This window comes from Sinocyclocheilus grahami, unplaced genomic scaffold (genome assembly GCF_001515645.1).
Source record: "Sinocyclocheilus grahami isolate Dianchi unplaced genomic scaffold, SAMN03320097.WGS_v1.1 scaffold20.1, whole genome shotgun sequence".
NCBI lineage: Eukaryota > Metazoa > Chordata > Actinopteri > Cypriniformes > Cyprinidae > Sinocyclocheilus > Sinocyclocheilus grahami.
This window is the reverse complement of record NW_015505199.1, coordinates 578,763-600,577: the sequence shown is the minus strand read 5'-3', so window position 1 is coordinate 600,577 and position 21,815 is coordinate 578,763. Positions and strand designations below refer to the sequence as shown.

Below are 21,815 nucleotides of genomic sequence, written 5' to 3'. Positions count from 1 at the left end.
CCGTCGCTGAGGGCGGCCCCCCTGCCACCGCCAAAACAAGAGCAGTGCTCCAGCGGCCTCCAGCAAAGCTGTTCGGGAGGACGAACCAACGGACTACCCACGCACCCTCTGCTCGAACGCAGGTCAGGGAGGTCGCAGTCCTACTGGCGAAGGATGCGATAGAGCCGGTCCCTCCAGCCGATATGAAGACGGGGTTTTACAGCTCCTACTTCATTGTACCCAAGAAAGGCGGTGGGTTACGACCAATCTTGGACCTGCGTGTCTTGAACCGGGCCCCTCACCGGTTACCGTTCAAGATGTTAATGCTGGAACGCATCTTCGGGTGCATCCGTCCCTGAGATTGGTTTGCAGCGGTCGACCTGAAGGACGCGTGCTTCATGTGTCGACCCTTCCGCACCACAGACCATTGCTGTGGTTCGTGTCCGAAGGATGAGCATATCAGTACGAGGTCCTGCCCTCCGGGCTGTCCCTGTTGCCCCGTGTCTTCACGTAAGTTACGGAGGTACCCCTTGTTCCCTTGAGAGAAAAAGAGCATTCGCATTGACGAAGCAGTCTCGGGAGGGGACTCGGTAAGAGCAGGATGGCGGTCCCACTGAAACGGTTTCAGAGGCTCCTGGGGCATATGGCGGCCACGGCGGCAGTCACGCCACTGGGGCTACTCCATATGAGACCGCTGCAGCACTGGCTCCATGGCCGAGTCCCGAGGAGGGCGGGGAAACGCGGCACCTTCTGGGTCCAGGTGACACCGGCCTGCCGCCAAACCTTCACCCCGTGGTCAGACCTTGCGTTCCTCTGGGCAGGAATGCCCCTGGAGCAGGTCTCCAGGCATTCTGTGGTTTGCACGGATGCCTCAACCACTGGCTGGGGGGCCACGTACAACGGGCTTGCAGTGTCAGGGGTTTGGACGGGGCCCCAACTGCACTGGCTGCCTCGAGTTGCTGGCAGTGCACCTTGCCCGGGGCCGTCTCAAAGGGCGCTTATGGCGACTCCATCCCCAGACGGTCCAGCTGGTTTGGGGACGTTTCGGAGCCGCTCAGGTAGACCTGTTTGCCTCTCCAGAAACCTCTCCCTGCCAGTTGTTCTTCGCCCTGACCGACGGAACACTCGGCACGGACGCTCTGGCACACAGCTGGCCGCGGGGCCTTCGCAAGTATGCTTTTCCCCCAGTGAGCCTTCTGGCACAGTTCCTGTGCAAAGTCAGGGAGGACGAGGAGCAGGTCCTGCTGGTGGCGCCCTATTGGCCTACCCGGACCTGGTTCCGGGAACTAATGCTCCTCGCGACAGCCCCTCCCTGGCCGATTCCTCTGAGAAAGGGTTTACTGACTCAGAGACGGGGCACCCTTTGGCACCCGCGTCCAGACCTCTGGAAACTTCATGTCTGGTCCCTGGACGGGACGCGGAGGTTCTAGGTGGCCTACCCCAAGGGGTAGTTGACACCATCACTTCAGCGAGGGCGCCGTCTACGAGACACGCCTACGCTTTGAAGTGGAACCTGTTCGTTGAGTGGTGTTCTTCTCGCCGGGAAGACCCCCGGAGATGCCCGATCGGAGTTGTGCTGTCCTTCTTGCAGCAGGGGTTGGAGCGAAGGCTGTCTCCCTCCACCCTTAAAGTTCATGTCGCCGCGATCGCTGCTAACCACGGCCCCGTAGAAGGGAGGTCGTTGGGGAAGCATGACTTGATCGTCAGGTTCCTTAGGGGGGCGAGAAGGTTAAATCCTCCACGGCCCCCCTCTATACCCTCTTGGGACCTGAGTCTGGTGCTCACGGCACTACAGCAGGCCCCGTTTGAGCCTTTACAGGCAGTGGAGCTGAAGTTCCTCTCAATGAAGACTTTGCTCCTGCTGGTATTGGCCTCTATCAAGAGGGTAGGGGACCTGCATGCATTTTTGGTCAGCGATTCGTGCCTAGAGTTCTATGTGCCCAAGGTTCCCGCTACTCCCTTCGGGGATCAGGTGGTGAACCTCCAAGCGCTGCCCTCGGAGGAGGCAGGCCCAGCCCTAGTTTTGCTCTGTCCCGTCCGAGCCTTAAGGTGCTACGTAGACCGGACGCAAAGCTTCAGGACCTCAGACCAGCTCTTTGTCTGTCACGGAGATGGCAGAAGGGGAATGCCGTCTCAAAGCAGAGGATGGCCCCATGGATAGTGGATGCCATACACCCGGCATCAGGCACAGGGTGTGCCCTGCCCGTTCAGGTTGCGAGCTCACTCAACTAGAGGTGTTGCATCCTCCTGGGCGCTGGCTCGTGGCGCCTCGCTGACAGATATTTGTAGGGCTGCGGGCTGGGCGACCCCTAACACATTCGCTAGATTCTATAGCCTTCGTGTGGAGCCGGTATCCTCCTGTGTTCTCATCTCAAATGGGTAGAAGCACTGAGAGGCCCCGGCTTCGGGTCGGCTTGCAAAAACCACTCCAGAGAGTCCATATAGTAGACCCTGTTGTGTTCCTCCGTACCCTCGGCATCCAGACGTGGCGGAGCGTCCGGCACCAGGCTTTCACTCGCTGAATCCTCGAGAACCGGTAGAAGGCTGGGTTCCATATGAAAGACCTAAGTGGATCCCATATGTGTAAAGTCCACGGTATAGCCTTGAGCCCGTGTTTCCCCGGCAGACTTCTGCCATTCCAAGAGGGTTCAATCACCTCCATTCTTTCATATGCACCTAAGGGATGTCCATATGGTTATTGCTCCGAAACCTCCTTCGGGAAGGTTTGAGCTTCCGTAACGTCCCTGTTCCAAGTAGAACAGGTGCGTTTCCCCAGTGTTATCCAGTCTTACTCAGTGGGTAGTGCCATAGTAGCAGTAGCTGGTCCTCTTGTGCAGGCCCTGGCCTACGCCAAAAAGTAGGGGTGCAGGTGGCTTCCACAGGACACTGGAAGGGGCAGTAGCTGTGGCCTTTTGGTAGGATCCCAATTCGTCGGTCCTCCGACGTGACGTCGAGAGTGACCGACTGAAAGGGAGTGGCCGGGTCACCGGCTCGGCTCCTCAGCAAAAACCTGAATATGCGCTGCATCTGCTGCCTACTTATACTCACGCTGTGATCAGCAGCAGCTGGATGCAATAATCGCATGCCAATGTGCATTGGCTCGTTTAGTTTACACTCGAAGTAGATTGGTCCCTCTAAGCGAGATCCCAATTCGTCGGTCCTCCGACGTGACATCTCCGTTCCCTCCTTCAGGGAACGAGGGTTACATACGTAACCGAGACGTTATCTCTGGGCAATCTATAAATCCCAAACAACAGCAATAAGGCAAGAATAAAGCTGTGGAAATCACGGTTAATGTCTAGTATGCCCAGTCGGATAAGAGTAGAGACTGAACACAATGCATTTGTGTCAAGCCTGGATTGGGTTGGCTGTGCAAACGCTCTGGTGAGGATTGGTAGAGTTTATAATACGCAATGCTAGATCAGACATTCGATGATCAATGCGGGCGGTGGCAAATCTTGCAGCTGTTGACCATGGTGGTCAGAAAGCCCTTTGCTCATGAGGAGGTCCAGCAGTTTCTGACCCAGCTGTGCTTGCAGCTGCCTCCATCTGCAGACCCTCCGCAGACAGCCATGAGGCAAGCAGCATTCGGCTTCTGATCAGAGGAGACGAGCGCAGCAGGCACGGTGCGGACAGACACGCACGCGTCAAGTGGAGAGAGATGGAAAGCAATGGATGCTGGACGAAAGAGCTACAAGATGTCTTCATTCTGTGTCGCATACAAACCCTTCCTCCTCTGAGCAGCATGTGCCACACTCAAACCCTTCCCCCACATTAAGCCGACTTGATTGAATTTCTCCTCACCCTCCAACAGCAATTAAACGGCATCCATTATTCATAAAGCTGAAATCCTTCGTAAATACAGCCTGGCACTCTAATCTGCTCACAGTGTTTGCCTATAGTTTAATTGGAGGGATTCTTCACCCAAAAGTTATTTGGATCTGCACTCTGAGAGAAGCAAACATTCTTAAAATGTGAATTTTTCTATCCATGCTGTTTCTTCTTAGACACGTCTTTGCTGTCGGTTCTGTTTGGCTGTGCTTAACTTTTCATTTTGATGCTTCTCAAATCTGTCTGAAAGTTTCGGCAGCATACCTTTTTGAATTTCTCTCCCTTTTGTTCTCTCTCGCTTCTTAATCCACCACAAAACAATATTGGAAGTTGGATCAGTGCAAGAACGACAGGTTAGTGTTGAGTCTCCCTCTCTCTCAGTCCTGTCTTACAAGAGCTCCATCAGACTCATATTCTAGCACTTCAGCACTAACACACAATGTTGTCATCCGCTGTCATAGTGAGGTGGCACAACAGAGGCATGTTGTTTTCAAAGAATTCAGCGTTCTGTCAGAAATGGATGACAGTCTTGCAGAAACAACACAATTGTACAGCTACACAAAGATCTGAGGAGTTTCAAAGCTCTCGCACACCACCAAACTGACGTTATGAGAGCAAAAACAAAAAATTAGCTGGTCTGTTTTTGAATGCTTTAATATAGAATTGTGATTTGAACTCAGAGTAAACCTGATGTATGAGATGGTGTTGTAATTTTTCACTCTTCTACTTGTTACCAGACATCAGTCATTTCTTCACTTGATGGCACGGTAGGGCATGTGCGTTCTGTTATAGGGTGGTCTGTGCAAGTATAAACACGAGCAAAACAACTGGCTAGCCAAACAGTTAAAATAACACCAGAACCTCACAATTACAGAAGTTAGCAAGAGCAGGATCTGATTGTGGTGAGAAGAAATAAATTCAGTTCAAATGTCTAACAAATGGCGGGTCGTTTGGTTCCTGTTTACTCGCCTTCGTTTAAATGCCATAATCATGAAGGTTTCTTGTTTCAGATAATTATACTTCCTGAGCCTAACACCCCGAAAAGCTACGTGTCAAGGATAAAATAAATTTTCTCTTGTGATAGATCAGAGGCAAAGCCTTGCTAATGAGCAAAATAAATAATTCCTTCCCCAAAGATTACATATTTACATAAATCAAAGGCGCAACACACAGTGAGCCCAATTAGCGGCGATCAAGGCATCCGGATACCTATTTTATCCACATCAGCTCTATGCTTAAATCAAATTGACGCATGCCAGTCATCGGCTGACAGCAGCATTTTCTTCTCATTCCTCACACTTGTATTGTAAGTGGGGATTTGTATTATTCTAGTACTTGGTTAATCATGTGACTCCATCTGTGGGATGGTTGATGTTACTGGAAACTGCAGAGAGATACAAAGTAGTTTTCTCATGCTAAGAATTTTCAGATTAATACACCAAGCACAATTTTTTGATCACTATGTGTGTTCTGTGATATAGGTCGGAAGCACATATGGTGCCTCAGCTTATGAGACACATAGCTCATCTGATGCTTGTAATGCAGAAAACGTGGCCGAGAGAGCGTAAATGAGGGCATGACTAACCACAGAGCAACGATTCAACTATTTCTTTTAAGAGACCGCTTTAAAGCAAATGTTAGTGTGGCAACCCATAGAGATGAATGGAAGAGAATTGAGCTTATTACAACATTCCTACAGCTGGAATCAATACTGAGAGTATTTGTTTGTTATAGGGGGGTAGCTGGGTATTACAGAGAGACCCTGTGGAGAATTACCTGTTGGACAGCATGAGAAATTAGGAGGGAACATTTGTATGACGTTGAGCATGCTGATGCGCATACACACCTGCTGATGAGAGATTGAACTGGAATTTGAGTCATGTTTAAATTACTGAGCTTGTGTTAGTGTGGGAAAATCCACATTATTATAGTGAATCGGTTCATTTAAAAGGTTTTAGGAGCTAGTTGAAAAAAAATATTCATTGATTTGTGATTTATTGACCGGAGATGTTCACGCCCTTCACAGTTTGGGTTTGATTTTTTTTCCATTAAAGTACTACGGATGCACTTATATTAAAATCATTTTTGTCTACTTAAATAAAAAATAAAATGGTTTAGCCAGCACAATATTATAATGTACAGTATGAAATGTTAACATTCATTCTTTAATAAATATTATATTTATTATTATAATATATATATATATATATATATATATACATATATAGAATATCATATATTATCCAATAGAATCAATTAAAATTGCATCTCTTCAAACTAAATAAAAAATAATAATTATTTACATTTTAAATAAACATTAAAGAGATAGTTCACCCAAAATTACCCCATGATTTACTCACCCTCAAGCCATAATAAAGGCCTCCTAAAGCGAATTGATGCGTTTTTGTAAGAAAAAATACATATCTCGTAAACATGTGTACGACAGTTAGCAGAAGCTAGAGATTAAAGCTAGAGATAAAGTTTTAAATCTGGATATTTTCTTACACAAACGCATCGCTTCGCTTCAGAAGGCCTTTATTAACCCCCCAGAGTCGTGTGGAGAACTTTTTTATGATGGATGGATACTAGGGCTGTGAATCTTTGGGTAGACAGCGATTCGATTCGATTCACGATTAATAGGTTTTCGATTCAATTCAAGAATGATTTTTGCAAATTTAGAACGATTCAATTCGAATCGATTCACAATTAAATTCGATTCGATTCGATTAACAATTTGATTCTGCATTCTTTAAGTGCATTCACAGGATTATATAAATGCTTCCCCTAAATTCTTTAACTGCTTAGTCAGGGGACAAATTACACAGCAGCCTTTATGGTTACAGAACCATAGGTTAGAGAAAAAAAAGCACTTTTGTCCATTGTTAGATCCTAGTTTAATGATGCTATGGCATGACATGGCATATGTAGAAATTTATGTAAGCCAAGATTTTTAAAAAGAGCTTTAAAAGTATTATGTATAGGCTAACATTTTGTCACACCAGGGGCGTAGCCATCATTTCCGAAGTGACAGAAATGTCAAATACAATACTTTTATGTATGTATGTATTATTATCATTTTTTTTTTCTTCTTACTTTGAATTTGCTATAAGAAATCAAATACACTGCTGGACAATAATCAATCATTTGTAATCTAAAATTTTTTCCTAATGGCAACTTTATGATTGTTTTATATACTACAAACAATTCTTTAAATTTTCTGCAGAGAATAAGGTAGAAAATATACTTTATAATTTCTGTACTGTAATAAATGATATGTCAATTAGCACTGCATCATTCATAAATTGTATTTATTTATTGTGTTTATTGTCTTAATGTTTCATCAGTTCATTCTGCTTTTTATTCAGATTAGCTGCAGATATAGCCTGGCACGTCTATGAGCGCGAGGTCACTTCACTTTCAGTGCGAAAACTTCTTTATCTCATTTTCATAAAATAAAATGCTATAGTGTTTAACTTTTCCTCTCCATCGGCGAATGATGATTCGGAAAGAAAACGCCCAAAGTCAGTTTGCTATAGCAACAAACGCTATTTTCATGCATATGATTATCAGATAAACCTCACACTCTTATTTCAAGGTTGTTGTTAATGCTGTGGTTATTTTAACAGTTTCCTTCGTACATTCGGTTGAAGGACATTGTTAAAACACATTTATCATTCAATGAAACTGTGCGTATGCTTTGGACACTTACATTTTTTCTCCGTTCATGCAATAAATGCGCAGCCTTCGACTGCTCAGGTAATGTCATCAGTATGACCGAGAGCCATTGAAAAACTACAGAAAAGCAAAACTACTTCACTTTAGCATTACTGGCCACGAGTACTAAGGAGAGATCACACATCAGCTGCTCAAAAAATGTGTCAGTGAGATGAACGGAGCGCGAGCGCAATCCTGTGACAGTCACAGGCGGTAAATAGCGGAGCGATACGAGGCACGAACACTGTTCAAGGTCTCCGTTAATTCGTGCTTGTAGTAATTTAATGTGTATATATTTTGAAAGCATTGAATTGCTATAGAAATCGAGATTATTCAATTCTTAGCATTTTAAATAGATTACTGTCGATTACAATTCAAAAATCATGTTTCAAGATCGATGCATCGTGAAAACTAGTGAATCGTGACACCACTAATGGATACACTTTTTTGTGCTTCAAAATCTCGACCACCACTCACTGCCATTATTAAGCTTGGAAGAGCCAGGACATTTTTTTTAATATAACTCTGACTGTATTCATCTGAAAGAAGAAAGTCATTTACACCTAGGATGCTTGAGAGTGAGTAAATCATGGGGTAATAAAATGTTTTGAGTGAACTATACCATTAATTTTTCACTGCTTTCAATTAGGTTATGTAGATTGCAACACAGTTATTAAATTGAGACTCTGGGCAAAAATGCTCACCCTGAGGAAAGAGTCCAATGAGCCATTCTCCATAAATTCTGTGATGATCATGACAGGGCTGCTCTTGGTCACCACTCCCTCCAAATGGATCACATTGGGGTGATCAAACTGCCCCATGATGCTTGCTTCACTTAGGAAGTCCCGTCTCTGCTTTTCTGTGTAACCAGACTTCAGTGTTTTAATGGCCACAAACATTTCCCTCTTTCCTGGGAGCTTTAGGTTACCACTGCACACCTCTCCAAACTCTCCTATGGATAGAGATGCATCGTTCTTTAAGTCAAGGCACAAGAAAAACTTCACGGTAGAACACTGTTGGACATTTGGAGGTTCGATTACCTGCTCCAATGACTTGCTCGATTTTCACACACGAGATGTCAATCTCCTTAGCAAACTCCCTCACAGCTTCATTGGGGTCTTCATACGTAAATGGATCAATGTAGATCTTCATTCCTGGTGATACTTGAAAAAATAAAAAACAGCTATAATATTTAAATGCTGCACAAAATACTGTACATCAGAATAGTCCGTGTAAATGTGAGAAAGAATTAGTGATATGGGCCTCTGGGAATTCTGGAAATGGCTGGCTTTTCAGCAGCTTTGAATTCTGAGCATGACATTGGAAGAGCTCATGACTACAGTCAATGGAGTGTAACAGTGTTCGCCAAGAGAAAGATAAGGCTTTTTAAATGTATGTATCACCTCTGGGGAGTCATAGTCCCCGGTGGAGACCATATATCAGCAATTTCCATTGCTGCCAATCAAATTGCTTTTGATTGCAGGTAAATTGGCTTAAGGTGAACTTAAGTGTGTGAGGACTTAAGTCATTCCTGCTTTAAATCCGATTATTCAGTCTTTCAGCTCCATATCTATCCAAAGGCATTTTAATAGATGTGTTTTCATGCAGCTGGAGAGGTTTTCTATTGGTGATCTGGCTGCGCAGACGTTTTTGGAATTGATAAATGTGCTCTTGCAACAGACAAGAAGATGATAAATAGAGTGAGAGAAGCGAATGGCATCCACCATCAAAGGATTTGTGAACGTCACACTAACAAATTCATGAGGTTGTAGTGTATGTGCTATGCTGGAGAAAGTTCTTCTGAGCAGAGCTCACTCTTTAAGGGATAGTTCACCCAAAAATGAAAATCTGTCATCATTTACTCTCCCTCAAGTTGTTCAAAACCCATGTAACATTCTGTCCTCTGTGGCGCACAGAAGGAAACGTTTAGCAGTATGTTCTTGCTGCTTTTTTGCAGACAATCAATGTGAATATTTCCATTCCCTTTCATGAAATGGACAAGAGCAGCATGAACGTTCTGCCTAACATCCTTTTTTTCCACAAATAATACCGGGTTGGAATGACATGAGGGTAAGCAAATGGTGACAATATTTCCCTTTAAGATTCAGAAACTGTTTAAGACAAAGAGAGGGAAAGAATGAACAAGACACAAGTACAAGTGAGAAAATGAGAGCACTTTCTGCTCTTGAGCACTAATTGATGAATTCTGACCTTGATTTTCCAGGTTTTACTGGCCCAGAAATTATTTCAATAAATACAGAATTTACAGCAGTCCTTCACCACTGATTACACAGCATAAAAGCTGTTTAAATTGATAATGAAGGGCAAAGAATAATAAAACTTGAGGAAAAGTGCCAGACCATTTTCATTCAGCAGAGTGAGCAAGAGAGAGATAAACTATAAGCCCTCAGAGAGAGAGAGAGAGTGAGCAAGAGCAAGCGAGCGAGCTTAGCTTTAAATTACTGCCTCGAGAGAATCTTAAAGATTTATTTTTATAAATGGAACAGCACTCCGAGGCTAAGATGGTATTTACTGAAGTATTGCTCATTTTATGATTAATCTTTGATGGATTTTACTAACTTTGAAACACCTGGCACTGAGCTTTTTTGCATTAGCTTTGTGTACTGCTTTGATGGGAAAATAAACAAGTGGTGGAAAAAGAACTGAGCAAGAGAACAAAGATGAACAACGAAATCACTTCTAGGGGAAGTGGCTAATGCACTCTCTGATGGTATTTCGAGGGAAGCTGTAGGATTATTATTTCACAGATTAATCTTAAGAAACTGAGGTCCAATTTTGAGATAAAGGTGTTTGATGGTGAAAGAGATAAAGTAGCTAAATAGATGTTTGTGAGGGTGGGTAAGTGGGGGAAATTAGTATGTGTACTGTATGTATGTAACAGAATAATTCAGGAAAAAATAGACATTGAAGTGGATGTATGTTTAGGCTGAAAATACGTCAGTATTGTACGTTTTAGTGCCTGTAAAAACATAAGTAAATGTACGTTTTATAGAACCACATTTTACGTAAAATACATACGAATTATCATGAGATCACGTTGTTATGGTTTACTGTCTTGAGGACAGTACTGTATTTTAGAATTTGACTGTATTTTTTTTTTATCAAATATATGCAGAATTGATGAGCACAAGATACCTTTTTCCAAATGTTTGAACCATAATGTACATTTTAAATCTATACATTGTGTGTGTATAGTATTCAAGACCTAAGTACTCACTGTGGCCACTAGTGTAGTGTTGCAGCTTGTCTGTGTATTCTGAATCTGCTCTCTCGAATCCACGTCTGCAGGCAAACAAAGGCAAACCGCTCTACTTGTACTGTTTAAAAAGGTGCTAAAGCCATGAAAACAACACTCTCTACTGCCCACAGTCATCTTGTTAACACAACCCCGTCATTAAGTGACTTTTTACAAGCTCTGCTGTTCTGTAAATGTCCGCTAATGAAGCAAATCAGGACAAAAGCACAGGATTTTGACATGTTACTGGTATAATTGGGGGAAGCTATGCTAATGGTTTACATGTTTAGAACACAGCAAGAGGAACTCACCGGTTGCAAACAATGATGATGACCACCAATGCAATGAGGAAGACCAGACCAGCGGCCGCCGAGCCAATGATGAGAGGCAGCTTCTCTTGAATGCTAGTGTTGTACTCTTCTGTAGGCACACACACACACACACAATATCCAAAAGTTAGCACTTCCTGACAAACCCCAGCAGAGTGTCTCTATATCTGTTGCAGCCTGAAGCAAGTTCAGACTCCACTGAGGCACAGGAGTCCTGCAGTGAATGTCTACACAGGTGAAAGACCCTCACTTCCACACTTTCGCAATGGGGAATCTGGGACAGGAAGCCCTGTGCGAGATACCTTCAGGCAGATGGGGCCGTACACTTGGACTGCTTAGCTCCAGCAGCATATGGGCAGGCGATGGAGGAAATGTGTTGGGTGGTGTGTATTGGTGCAAGACAGATGGACTGGGATGTTGGGAAGGCCTGGGGAACTTTCTTTTCCCTTCCCCTCCTGCCTAGCTTTCTCATTCTCCTCTATTCATTTATAATTACAGACTATCCGTTCACAACGCAGACAAACCCCTGTGATCACTCTGCAATCCTAGAGGCTAAGTACGTGCTAGCGTGCTACCAGATTTTACCACGTTTAAACACTTGCTCCAAACTCCCAAAAGCTGAGGTAGTAAGTAAACAAAAACCTGAACTTCTTCGGGTCTCATGTGAATTCAACTGCACTGTGACTTCCTGTTTAATCGGTTTTAAACCTCTTGGTTTAAATCATTCAAAGTGAGTGCAGCCTGCTGGCATGACACATCCATGTTTGGATCACCTGGCTGTCTCTCATCATGCCAGCGGAGAGCTCAGGAGGATAGATCAGACTAATTCTGACTCTGCTCATAATAAGCGGCTTAGAGAGCGAGCAGGCATGAGTGAGGCAGCTGCCTGTGAATGAGGTGATCTGGGAAGGGCAAAACGATGGGCAGCCATCCAATGACATGTTTCAGCTACCATTCTTTCTTTTCAGCGTTTTGGAAGCGGGACTGAATCCAAAAAAACTCATCCTAACCACCTAATAAACAAAACAATATTCTTTTTTTAAACTAATTTTAAATATTATTGTTATTATTTACAAAATATGTAGTGTAGTCTATATTTAATCTTTTTTTTCTTCTTTTTTTGAAAGAAGTTTCTTGTTCACCAAGGCTGGATGTATTTGATCAAATACAGTTAAACAGTATAATTGTGAAGAAAATATTTTAAAGAAAGACTTCTTATTACTATCAATGTTGAAAACAGCTGTGCTACTTAATATTTTTGTGGAAACCGTAATACATTTTCTTTTTCTGAATTATTTGATAAAAAGAAAGTTCAAAATAACCACCTTTACTTAATCTTCTGAAACATTATATGTGTGTTTACTGTCACTTTTTATCGGTTTATTGCACCCTTTCTGAATAAAAGTGTTAACTGAAAAGTCAACTGCACACAGGTTTGCTCTTATGATAAGATGTGGGAGATGTAAGAATGATGGGCAGAATCATATGCGTGTAATTTATTCTCAGAAAGACCCAATCTGAAGAGATGATGAAGATTTTTGGAAGAAACAAACCATCATTTTGTCATTATTTTGATTAGATATTCACCCTCAGTCATGGTCTGGAAGTACATCTTGCCACTGTACCGTCCGAACCCTGCCACCGTACGTGCTCGGACCTGGAAAACGTAGATGCCTCCGGGTTTGAGACCACGAATGACTGCGGTGTTGGTTTGACTCTTTATTATGGAAGAGTTATGCTCCGTCTGGTCCTGAAACAGAGAAATTACCAAAAAGAGGTAAAGACATCAATTTTACAAATCCAGTGGCGTTTTGGTCAAAGTTTTTCACACTGGAGGCTCACAAGAGACTCAGAGGTGTACATATGGCTCTCTAACAGGGCTATCTATCTCATCAAACCCCATCAGTAGAGCTCGACTGTGGGTACTGAGCAGAGGAACGGTGGCTGGCACTTTCAGGCCAGCCACGATTCATTAGTCTGGGCTGAAAGCTGTGGCCATTGTCGCCCTGCTTGAGTGTCTGTTTGTGTAACCGAAGAGAAAGAGTGATAGTGAAGGAGAAGGAGAGAATGTAGGACTGTGTGTGTGTATACATGTACTACTTGAGTGCTCCGCTTTTTTCCTGTCAGCTCTATTTCTGAGCTCTGTGATGTGAGCTTTGCTGCAGTCTGAGAAGAGTGTTTTGACAGGCAGTCCTTAGCAATGTCTGAGAAAGGAATTATACTGAGGAAAGAGTTAGAACAGGAGCAGAGCCCTGGGGACCGTCAGCTTGTGTATGTGTATTACAAAGAAAGAAAGAAAAGACAGAAAGTATCTGTCAAACTATGTGTGTTGTGTTTAAGGGTGTGGCTGTCTTATGTGTGTCAACCAGCGAAAACAAAGTGAGCGAAATGGGAGACTGAAAGAATATCTGCATACTATGTGGGCGTGAGTGTTTCTCAAGTACAACTTGGCATGTGTGTGTTTTCTGCGGCCCGTGCTGACAGAGAGGAATCTGTGAGTGAAATATTTTTTTTACAGCAGTGAAATCTTAGTTATTTTAGCGTCTGGTATACAGATCGAACCACAACAGTCTTTTGCAGAGTGACTGCGTATGTAATAGCGCTTGACAGAACAGGAGTTCACTATTCAAATCCAACAGCTGCCAAAACCCTCAATTAAACAGCAACTGTAAACGAACAATAATTTTCACAAGGAACTTTAATACATCAACATTAATAATAATAATAATAATAATAATAATAATAATACACAAAATGGTTATTGTTTAACGCATCAATGAATTTGCTGGAATGATACCAAACTGTGTCTGAGGCTGTATCTCTGCAAAGCTTTGACATTTTGACACCAAACTTTGTGTGTGCCATTGTCACCTCACACAGACCACACCACATCGATTTGATAACAGCACTACCTATTGGTCAAAAGTGATAAGCCATTAAATCATATCACTAGTGGATGTATTTATGATTTTTCAGCCATTTTGACTAAAATCATCTTAAAATGGTTCAGTTACTCGTTGCTACAGTTGGTCTGATGCTTGCTGCCTTGCTTGCTTCTGTAGTGCTTGGCCCCTTAATTGCTGCTTGCAGCTATATGTATTATTATTATTGTTATTATTACATTAACAACAACAGCAATTTAATTTTAACTTATGCATTTATGCATATAAGTCACTCTTACAAAACTGAGAATTTTTAATGCATGTTTATAATAATGTTAAATGCACTGCATTCTGCATTAAAAATGTGTACCATGCATTATACATTAATCAAGTGTGTTTATGTGATACCTTCTCATAATACTGCAGCTCGTAGTCTAGTATGACCCCATTGGGCTGGTCTGGCTGGGACCAGGAGAGAGTGATGCTGCCAATGGTGCGACTGACCTGATGCATGATAGACACTGTAGAAGGAGCTGGAAAAAAAGACAGAGGCATATTATATACAGCATTTAAAGAATTATGTAAGTCACCCAGTGGATCAACTTACACATTAGATCTAGCAACAGTGACATTAAAGCACAGATCCTGGTGTGTTATTAAACAGATGTAAATTACACTGTGCTGAGCGACATAAACAAAGTGGCAAGGGGAATTTCCAGGCCAGTCTCACTCATTGGTCATGGTTCCTCAACGCGATTTAATCTAGCCTGAAATCTCTCGGTATATTCTCCTCAAAAGGAAGGCAGACTAATTTTGTGGTGTGCTGAAAACAAATAAAACCAGGTACAATTTTTACTCGTGAAAACCACAAGTATGGTGAACACAACTGGTATTTTGTGTCTTTGAATTTGTGAATTATAGAGTTTATTTTTTATCAGCATGCTTGGTAATTACGGGGAAAGAGTGTCAAACCCTATATTAGTGTCTCTGTTGTTTTGGTAACCTACCTAACTGCTGTACAAAAGAAAGTTCCCCATGTTTATTACTGAAATAAATGTCCAGGGTGTTCCTAACAGCTATTAAGCATTAGAGCGTGGCATACCGGGTCAGAAAAACTCAATGGAGATGCTCGGGAATGCAGTTGGAGCTGTATGGGGTTTGGAGAGGCCGGGATTTATGGCCCTTGTCGTCTCCAAGGCTCAGGCCCTTTAAGACACGGGCCTCTCCTCCGGCATGCACTTCTCTATGAAAAAGCCACTCTGTGGGAAAGCCCGTGGCTGCTATCAGCTTGAGCTTACGGTCTCCGGGGTTGAAGGAGAGCTTAAGTGGCTTATTCGTGTGCTTATTTCCCGCTCTCGAGATCACAGATTGACTTGTAAATCTGTCTCAAATGCACAGGATAAAGGTCTTGAATCTAGTGCTTAGAAGAGCACTGTTCATTTTCAGCAGTTTTTATCCCTAGGGGAATCAGCAATATTTTGGATTTCAATTAATTGTCATAAAATTATTTGTGATTAATGATTTAATTGTCTGTTTTGTTCATGTTACTTAGAGCATAGGCTTACTATACATACTCCTTAAGATGTAATGATTCAAATTTAATGTGAAATAATAAATGTAAGCAAAAGTTACAAATAAAATAAAATAATAAAATAAAATATAATGTCTTCTGCTCACCAAGCCCGCACCCATCTGATCCAAAATACAGCAAAAACAGTAACATTTTGAAACACTTCACTATGCAAAATAACCAAATAAATTATGTAATAATTGCTACAGGCCTAGTCTGCCCTGTGGCAGCAGGCGTTCATTTATCCAAACATACTTATTGGAAAACACAGGACATAATGCCGAACAAGCTGAAGTCTTGTTGTCCCTGCCAATTAATAAATATATGCCAGAGGATAATAAATGGCTTCCCAGGACTCTGCATTACAGGAGGGCTTGTGAATCTTCTGTCAGTATGCACCGTCATGCTCAGTCCAGCCCAGAGCTGCGCAATGAAAGGCAAGCGACCTGCAGCATCTTGTCAACCTTAATGTTGGTATGCGGAGGACTAATAAGGCAAGCAGTCAGGCTTTCTCAATGGGGAAGCATACAGGCATCTTATTAAACATGAATATTTATATTATATATATTTTTTATATTATTTTTTTTTTTTAGCTTTTTTTGCATTTAGTTAGGTTTCTGGCATATCTGCTAGATCAGAAAAGCTGAAAAGAAAACACACAGCAGTTTGTTATGAGCTGTCTGAGTTTGAAACTGTCATCCAGCGAGCTGTTTCAATTTGCAGCCGGTTTCTATGTAGATAGCTAGCTATTTGAATAAGAGCACCTCTGAGCCATATATGAAGAGATGGGTAGGGTGAGCAGTAGCTCATTATCATTTAAAGGAGTCATATTATGCGATTTCAAGTTTTCCTTTCTCTTTGAGTCAAGTCAAGTCACCTTTATTTATATAGCGCTTTTAACAATACAGATTGTGTCAAAGCAACTGAACAGCATTAATTAGGAAAATAGTGTCAATAATGCAAAGTGACAATAGTAAACACTCATTTTTCAGTTAAAGACAGTTCATCATTGAATTCAGTGATGTCAACATCCAGCTCAGTTCAGTTTAAATAATATCTTTGCAATTATGTCAACGATATCGCCGGAAATGAAGTGTCCCCAACTAAGCAAGCCAGAGGCGACAGCGACAAGGAACCAAAACTCCATCGGTGACAGAATGGAGAAAAAACCTTGGGAGAAACCAGGCTCAGTCGGGGGGCCAGTTCTCCTCTGACCAGACGAAACCAGCAGTTCAATTCCAAGCAGAAATTAGAAATTAAGTTTCTACAATATTTAGTGGTAGATTATCAGTGGTGACTGTCAGTTAATGTGGAGTCTTTGGAGTGTTACAAGCTGATTGTGCACAGATAAGATCCCTGAAGTTGCAAAGACTAAAGTCTCAAAACCAAAGAGATATTCTTTATCAAAGTTAAGACTCTGCCACGCCCCTCTAAAATGGCTGATTCTAACACGCCCCCGCATATCTACCTCACTATGTGGAAATATTAGCATAATGCCGCCCAAATGTTCACGCAAAGAAAGAAGGCGTGGTTTCAATAACCGCAGTTAGTGTTGAAGCAGCCATGTCAGGGAGACGCTGTGCTTCTAGGCAAAGGGGAAGTCGTGGCCTAATGGTCGTGGCCTTCCCCTTCTAGGGGAAGTCGTGGCCTAATGGTCGTGGCCTTCCCCTTCTAGGGGAAGTCGTGGCCTAATGCGCCTAATGGTTAGAGAGTCTGACACATAACCCAAAGGTTGTGGGTTCGAGTCTCGTACCGGCAGGGATTGTAGGAGAGTGAATGGACAGCGCTCTCTCCCACCTTCAATACCATGACTGATGTGCCCTTGAGCAAGGCACCGAACCCCCAACTGCTCCCCGGGCACCGCAGCATAAATGGCTGCCCACTGCTCCGGGTGTGTGTTCACGGTGTGTGTGTGTGTGTTCACTGCTGTGTGTGTGCACTTTGGATGGGTTAAATGCAGAGCACTAATTCCGAGTATGGGTCACCATACTTGGCCACATGTCACGTCACTCACTCACTCATCGAAAGCAAAAGCACTTTATTTGGCTTTCCGAAAGCAGATGCATTTAGGAATCTTTAAGATTACTTACAACAGAACAGCAATGCATTTTATGGACGACCGTTTCGTGAACCAAGGAGAGGAGGTAATTCTGACTTCGCTATGACAATCTGGCGCTTCTGAATCAGCTACTGTTTTGTTATTAGTTTAAGTATTTGCTATTGACTGTTCAAATGAGGAGTTTTGCGCATTGTGTGTGTGTGCGCGGGAGAGCGAGAGAGAGAGAGAGAGAGAGAGAGAGAGTGCGCGCGCGAGAGAGAGAGAGCGCGCGAGAGCGAGAGACGGGGTCACATCACAGTGGAGTTAGCCGTCTTAACCGTGGCTTGTGTACTGCAAACACATACCAGCTTCATCACTGTCTGTCACGCGACTCTGTTCCCCTTTCGAGCTCTGTCTTTACATTGATTTTGAAAGATGAAGCTCGCAATTATGGTAAGGGACGTTACATTTCCGACGAGTGCTTGCGGTGTTCGGCCAATCACAATGCACTGGGTCAGGACTTTGTAGAAAACGAAGCGTTTGAGAGAGGTGGGGCATAGATGACCTACAATAATGTACAGTATTTGAAAAATAATGTGTTTTTTGAACATTAAAGCATGTCAACATATTCTGTTACACCAAATACACCAAATAATGATCTTTAAAAAAGCATCATATGACCCCTTTAAAAAGACATGTGCTGAAATGGGATGCTGTCATTAAAACCCTAAAGTATCATACCAACTTGTGGAAAATGCGCATCCGATGTCCCCTTTAAAGGCTGACATATGTGCTTTGTGTGCTGCATCTCTGGAAATCCAATCTTGGATAATGCAAACAAAGTTAGAACATGTACACCAGCTCATTAGGGGTGAACATATGCTGATTTGAGAGAGCTGAGAAGGCAGACTGTTAAGGTTTTCTGGTTACCGGGGGATGTTTTCCTCATTGCGGAATGACAGCCGCCCATCACTGAACGTTACAGGGCATCACAGTTGAAAGGAAAACAGTAGAATCATGGGTAATAAAGTGACAACTTAAAAACCCTCTAAGCCAAGAAAGTACACTCACAGTCATGATTATCACAGCTAGTAAAATGTCCGTTCTACTTTTGTAGAATTCCAGTGTTTCCACACAATTGCTCTCTATGGTACAGTTGATGAGGACTATTTATCTGCAAGCCTAGATGCTTAACTTTTTCCTGGCAGATGGAGTGTTCGGACACATTGGAACAATCACACTATGTGCTACACGTAGTCTCTGAGTGTGAGGTGCAGAAAACATAAGCATGAGGAATAGATAACATTTGCATATGGGCGCTAAGATGGGATGGAACAGTCATGTTTAAAAGTTGGATGGAATAATGATAAGCTTATAGATACATACTGATCAAATCCAAACAGTTCATTGGTTATTTAATCATCACAGTGCTGGGAATCCAAATTTATATGAGCTATTCTTCTGAATCTAGTATGATAGACACTGGGGTTTTTGCACCCTTTATGACAATTATACAATAGTTTCTGAGGCCCAATTCCTGCCTTTGTGCCAGTATATCTTTACTTCAATGTCTATAAGATCTATAATAAATATATACTGGGTTTACCGAGTTTATTCCACTCATATAAGTTTATTGGTCTTTACTGGGGCATGGTCTTGCATGCAAAAAAACAAACAAAAAAAATTCTTGAGATTCTTCTCTGATCCAATTGAGGCTGGTAAATAAGTGCCTCTCAGCCATTATAACTACAGCCAGCCACGTCATGCTGGATTCTTTCTTAGAATCCTAACAAATACTATGCCCAAAATTCCAAACAATAAAATGCATAAATCGTGAAACATTTTTTAACGTTAATTAAAACTTCATAAAAGATGCCAAATTTAATATGATTTTTTAAAGAAAAAAAATACGCATTCAGCAAGGATAAATTAAAATAAAAAGTGACAGTACAGACTTTTAGATTGTTACACAAAATCTTTTTCAAATAAATGTGGTTCTTTTGAACTTTCCATTGATCAAATCCTGAAAAAATGTTTCATAGTTTCAAAACTATTAGAAGAGCACAACCGTTTTCATCTGTGATAATAAACAATGCTTCTGAGCAGCAAATCAGAATATTATTTGCGAGCATGCAGAGCTCAGCAATAGACATCTCCAGTGTTTTAAGTGGTGAGTGGATTCTACCTTAAATATGCCTCTGATTGGCCTTTGAGTTTAAGAAATCAACAGAAATGTCTGTGATTGGTTACATTGCTCAACACTGCAAAAACTTTTTGAAAATAGAAACCTTATGCATTCTCCAGAGTGTAAACACAAATACGTATTGGATTGTTTGCCAAATCTGTTTAGGCAATATGCTATTATTACAGCTTCAACTGAGGATGCTCTTGCTTTCGTTTGAGCTAGCACCACTGTAGATCCAGGCCTGTATGACAATGTAAACAACAGCTCAATAACACTTTTATTTAAAGGCTTAATATAATTCCCGTAGAACGGTCCATTGCAGTCAAATGTCCTGGTGTGTGTTCTGTTTGAAGAAATGTTCTAACCAATACACCCGTTGTGCTTTGTGGAGTTTTGGTGTGTTTTATGGACTCGATAGTGTTTCTTAAATGTGGTGATTAAGAAACAACATTGAGAAACAAAATCGTGCTAACCAATCAAAAGCTGTATATATTTAGATCTATGCAGATATTTTTCACTTGCTGTAAGTGTTTTTTGAGTAATAAATGGAAAGCAAATTATGTTTGTATTGCTTTATTCTATTTACTCCATGGATCTCCGATTTGATTCAGTAGTTTTTGATAATTCATTAAGTTTCAACGGCTAAAAAGTAACCAGACAGATCAAATAATTGTAATATTGATTCTGCTACAGTTAATTCGAAGATATAATCTAAATATTTATTATGAATCATAACCATTTATGATTCGTCATAAATATTCCCCTTTTTAGAGCTAATAAATAATAATAAACGTTACAGTAGATTTTGATTATGATTAGTCTCATGTTAATCTTGAGTACCTATAGAGTATTGCATCCCTCATATCTCCGAAGTGTCTTTAGTTTTATCTGATTTATAAAAGACAGATACAGGTGTACTGCTTCTCTCCGAAAACAGTCGAGCTTCTGGAGGCATGTCGTTGGCCACGAACACGCGAAGCTTTTGCATAGCGATCGTCTGCAAGCCGTGACATCGACATAAATAAAACAGGAACAAAAACTTTATTGACTTAAATTAACTATGGCTAAAAATCAGATCCAGCCATATATATTCGATCCAGAATCGGTTCCCGACGACTTCCGTGACCCGAATGAAGCAGACTGATGGGCGTGCTCTTGCTCTCGCTCTGGTTGATGTGGGTACGCTCTTCCTGGAGAAACGCACATTCAAGAAATCCTGCCCTTTATGAAATCATACAGGGCCATACTCGAGAAAAACTTTCCGAAACTTATACGAACCCTGAAGGAGTGTCTTTGGCACAGAAATACTTTGTCATACGCTCAACTCGTTTTTTGAGACTTTGGTCATGGTTAGTATGAAAATCCAACTCCTTGGATTTATGTATACAAGTCAGAATGCATGAAACAGAATTAGACATCCCCTTTAAGTACTTTTAACACCTGTACTTTTACTTGTAATTGAGTATTATTTCATTAATGTAACAGTACTCATACTTGAGTACAAATTTTCAGTACTTCACCACTGACAGTGAGTGAGCAAAGAATGTGTAACCAAAAGCTTGGATTAATCATCATATAAAAGGCTCTGACTGATGTGGAATGTTCTCTCAATCCCATTGGCTCTTCATTATGGGTCTGTATAATAGGTTTGGCAGGCATGTGGATCTCATTTGGAGCTGAGTTGTGGTGTGGAAGAGCGACATAGTGATTTGGTAAGGTTGGTAGAAGTAGCTCTTGCAGGTCAGTGCTTATAAATTTCGTCCACCCCCATTGACTCCCCTAGCCCCTTTTATGGTAAAACTTCCCCAGAGTGCAAGTTTTTCCCAGCACAATCTGACAGCAGCTGCTGTTCTTCTCCTGAGCGGGAACATACATTGCGAGTGTCCCCTATTTATGAGACTCACGTCCATAGAGAGCCAGAAAGGAGGGGAAGAACCCACTACATTTGCATGTAACTTTTAAACCCCCCCCCCCCCCCCCCCCGCCCACACACCCCACAAACAGAACGCAACCACAGAGGCGCGGCCCTGC

At 42.1% G+C, this 21,815-nt stretch overlaps 1 protein-coding gene across 1 annotated transcript in view; it reads right to left on the bottom strand.

Annotated features, from left to right (window-relative positions):
- LOC107555673 (ephrin type-B receptor 2-like) overlaps positions 1-21,815 on the bottom strand; it is a 181,125-nt gene that overhangs the window by 7,957 nt on the left and 151,353 nt on the right. The window contains exons 6-11 of the mRNA XM_016238545.1: positions 14,400-14,524; positions 12,697-12,859; positions 11,092-11,200; positions 10,763-10,827; positions 8,565-8,687; positions 8,229-8,476 (exon numbers count right to left, since the gene is read on the bottom strand). Of these exons, the coding sequence (XP_016094031.1) occupies positions 8,229-8,476; positions 8,565-8,687; positions 10,763-10,827; positions 11,092-11,200; positions 12,697-12,859; positions 14,400-14,524 (833 nt within the window). The remainder of the gene's footprint in view (positions 1-8,228; positions 8,477-8,564; positions 8,688-10,762; positions 10,828-11,091; positions 11,201-12,696; positions 12,860-14,399; positions 14,525-21,815) is intronic.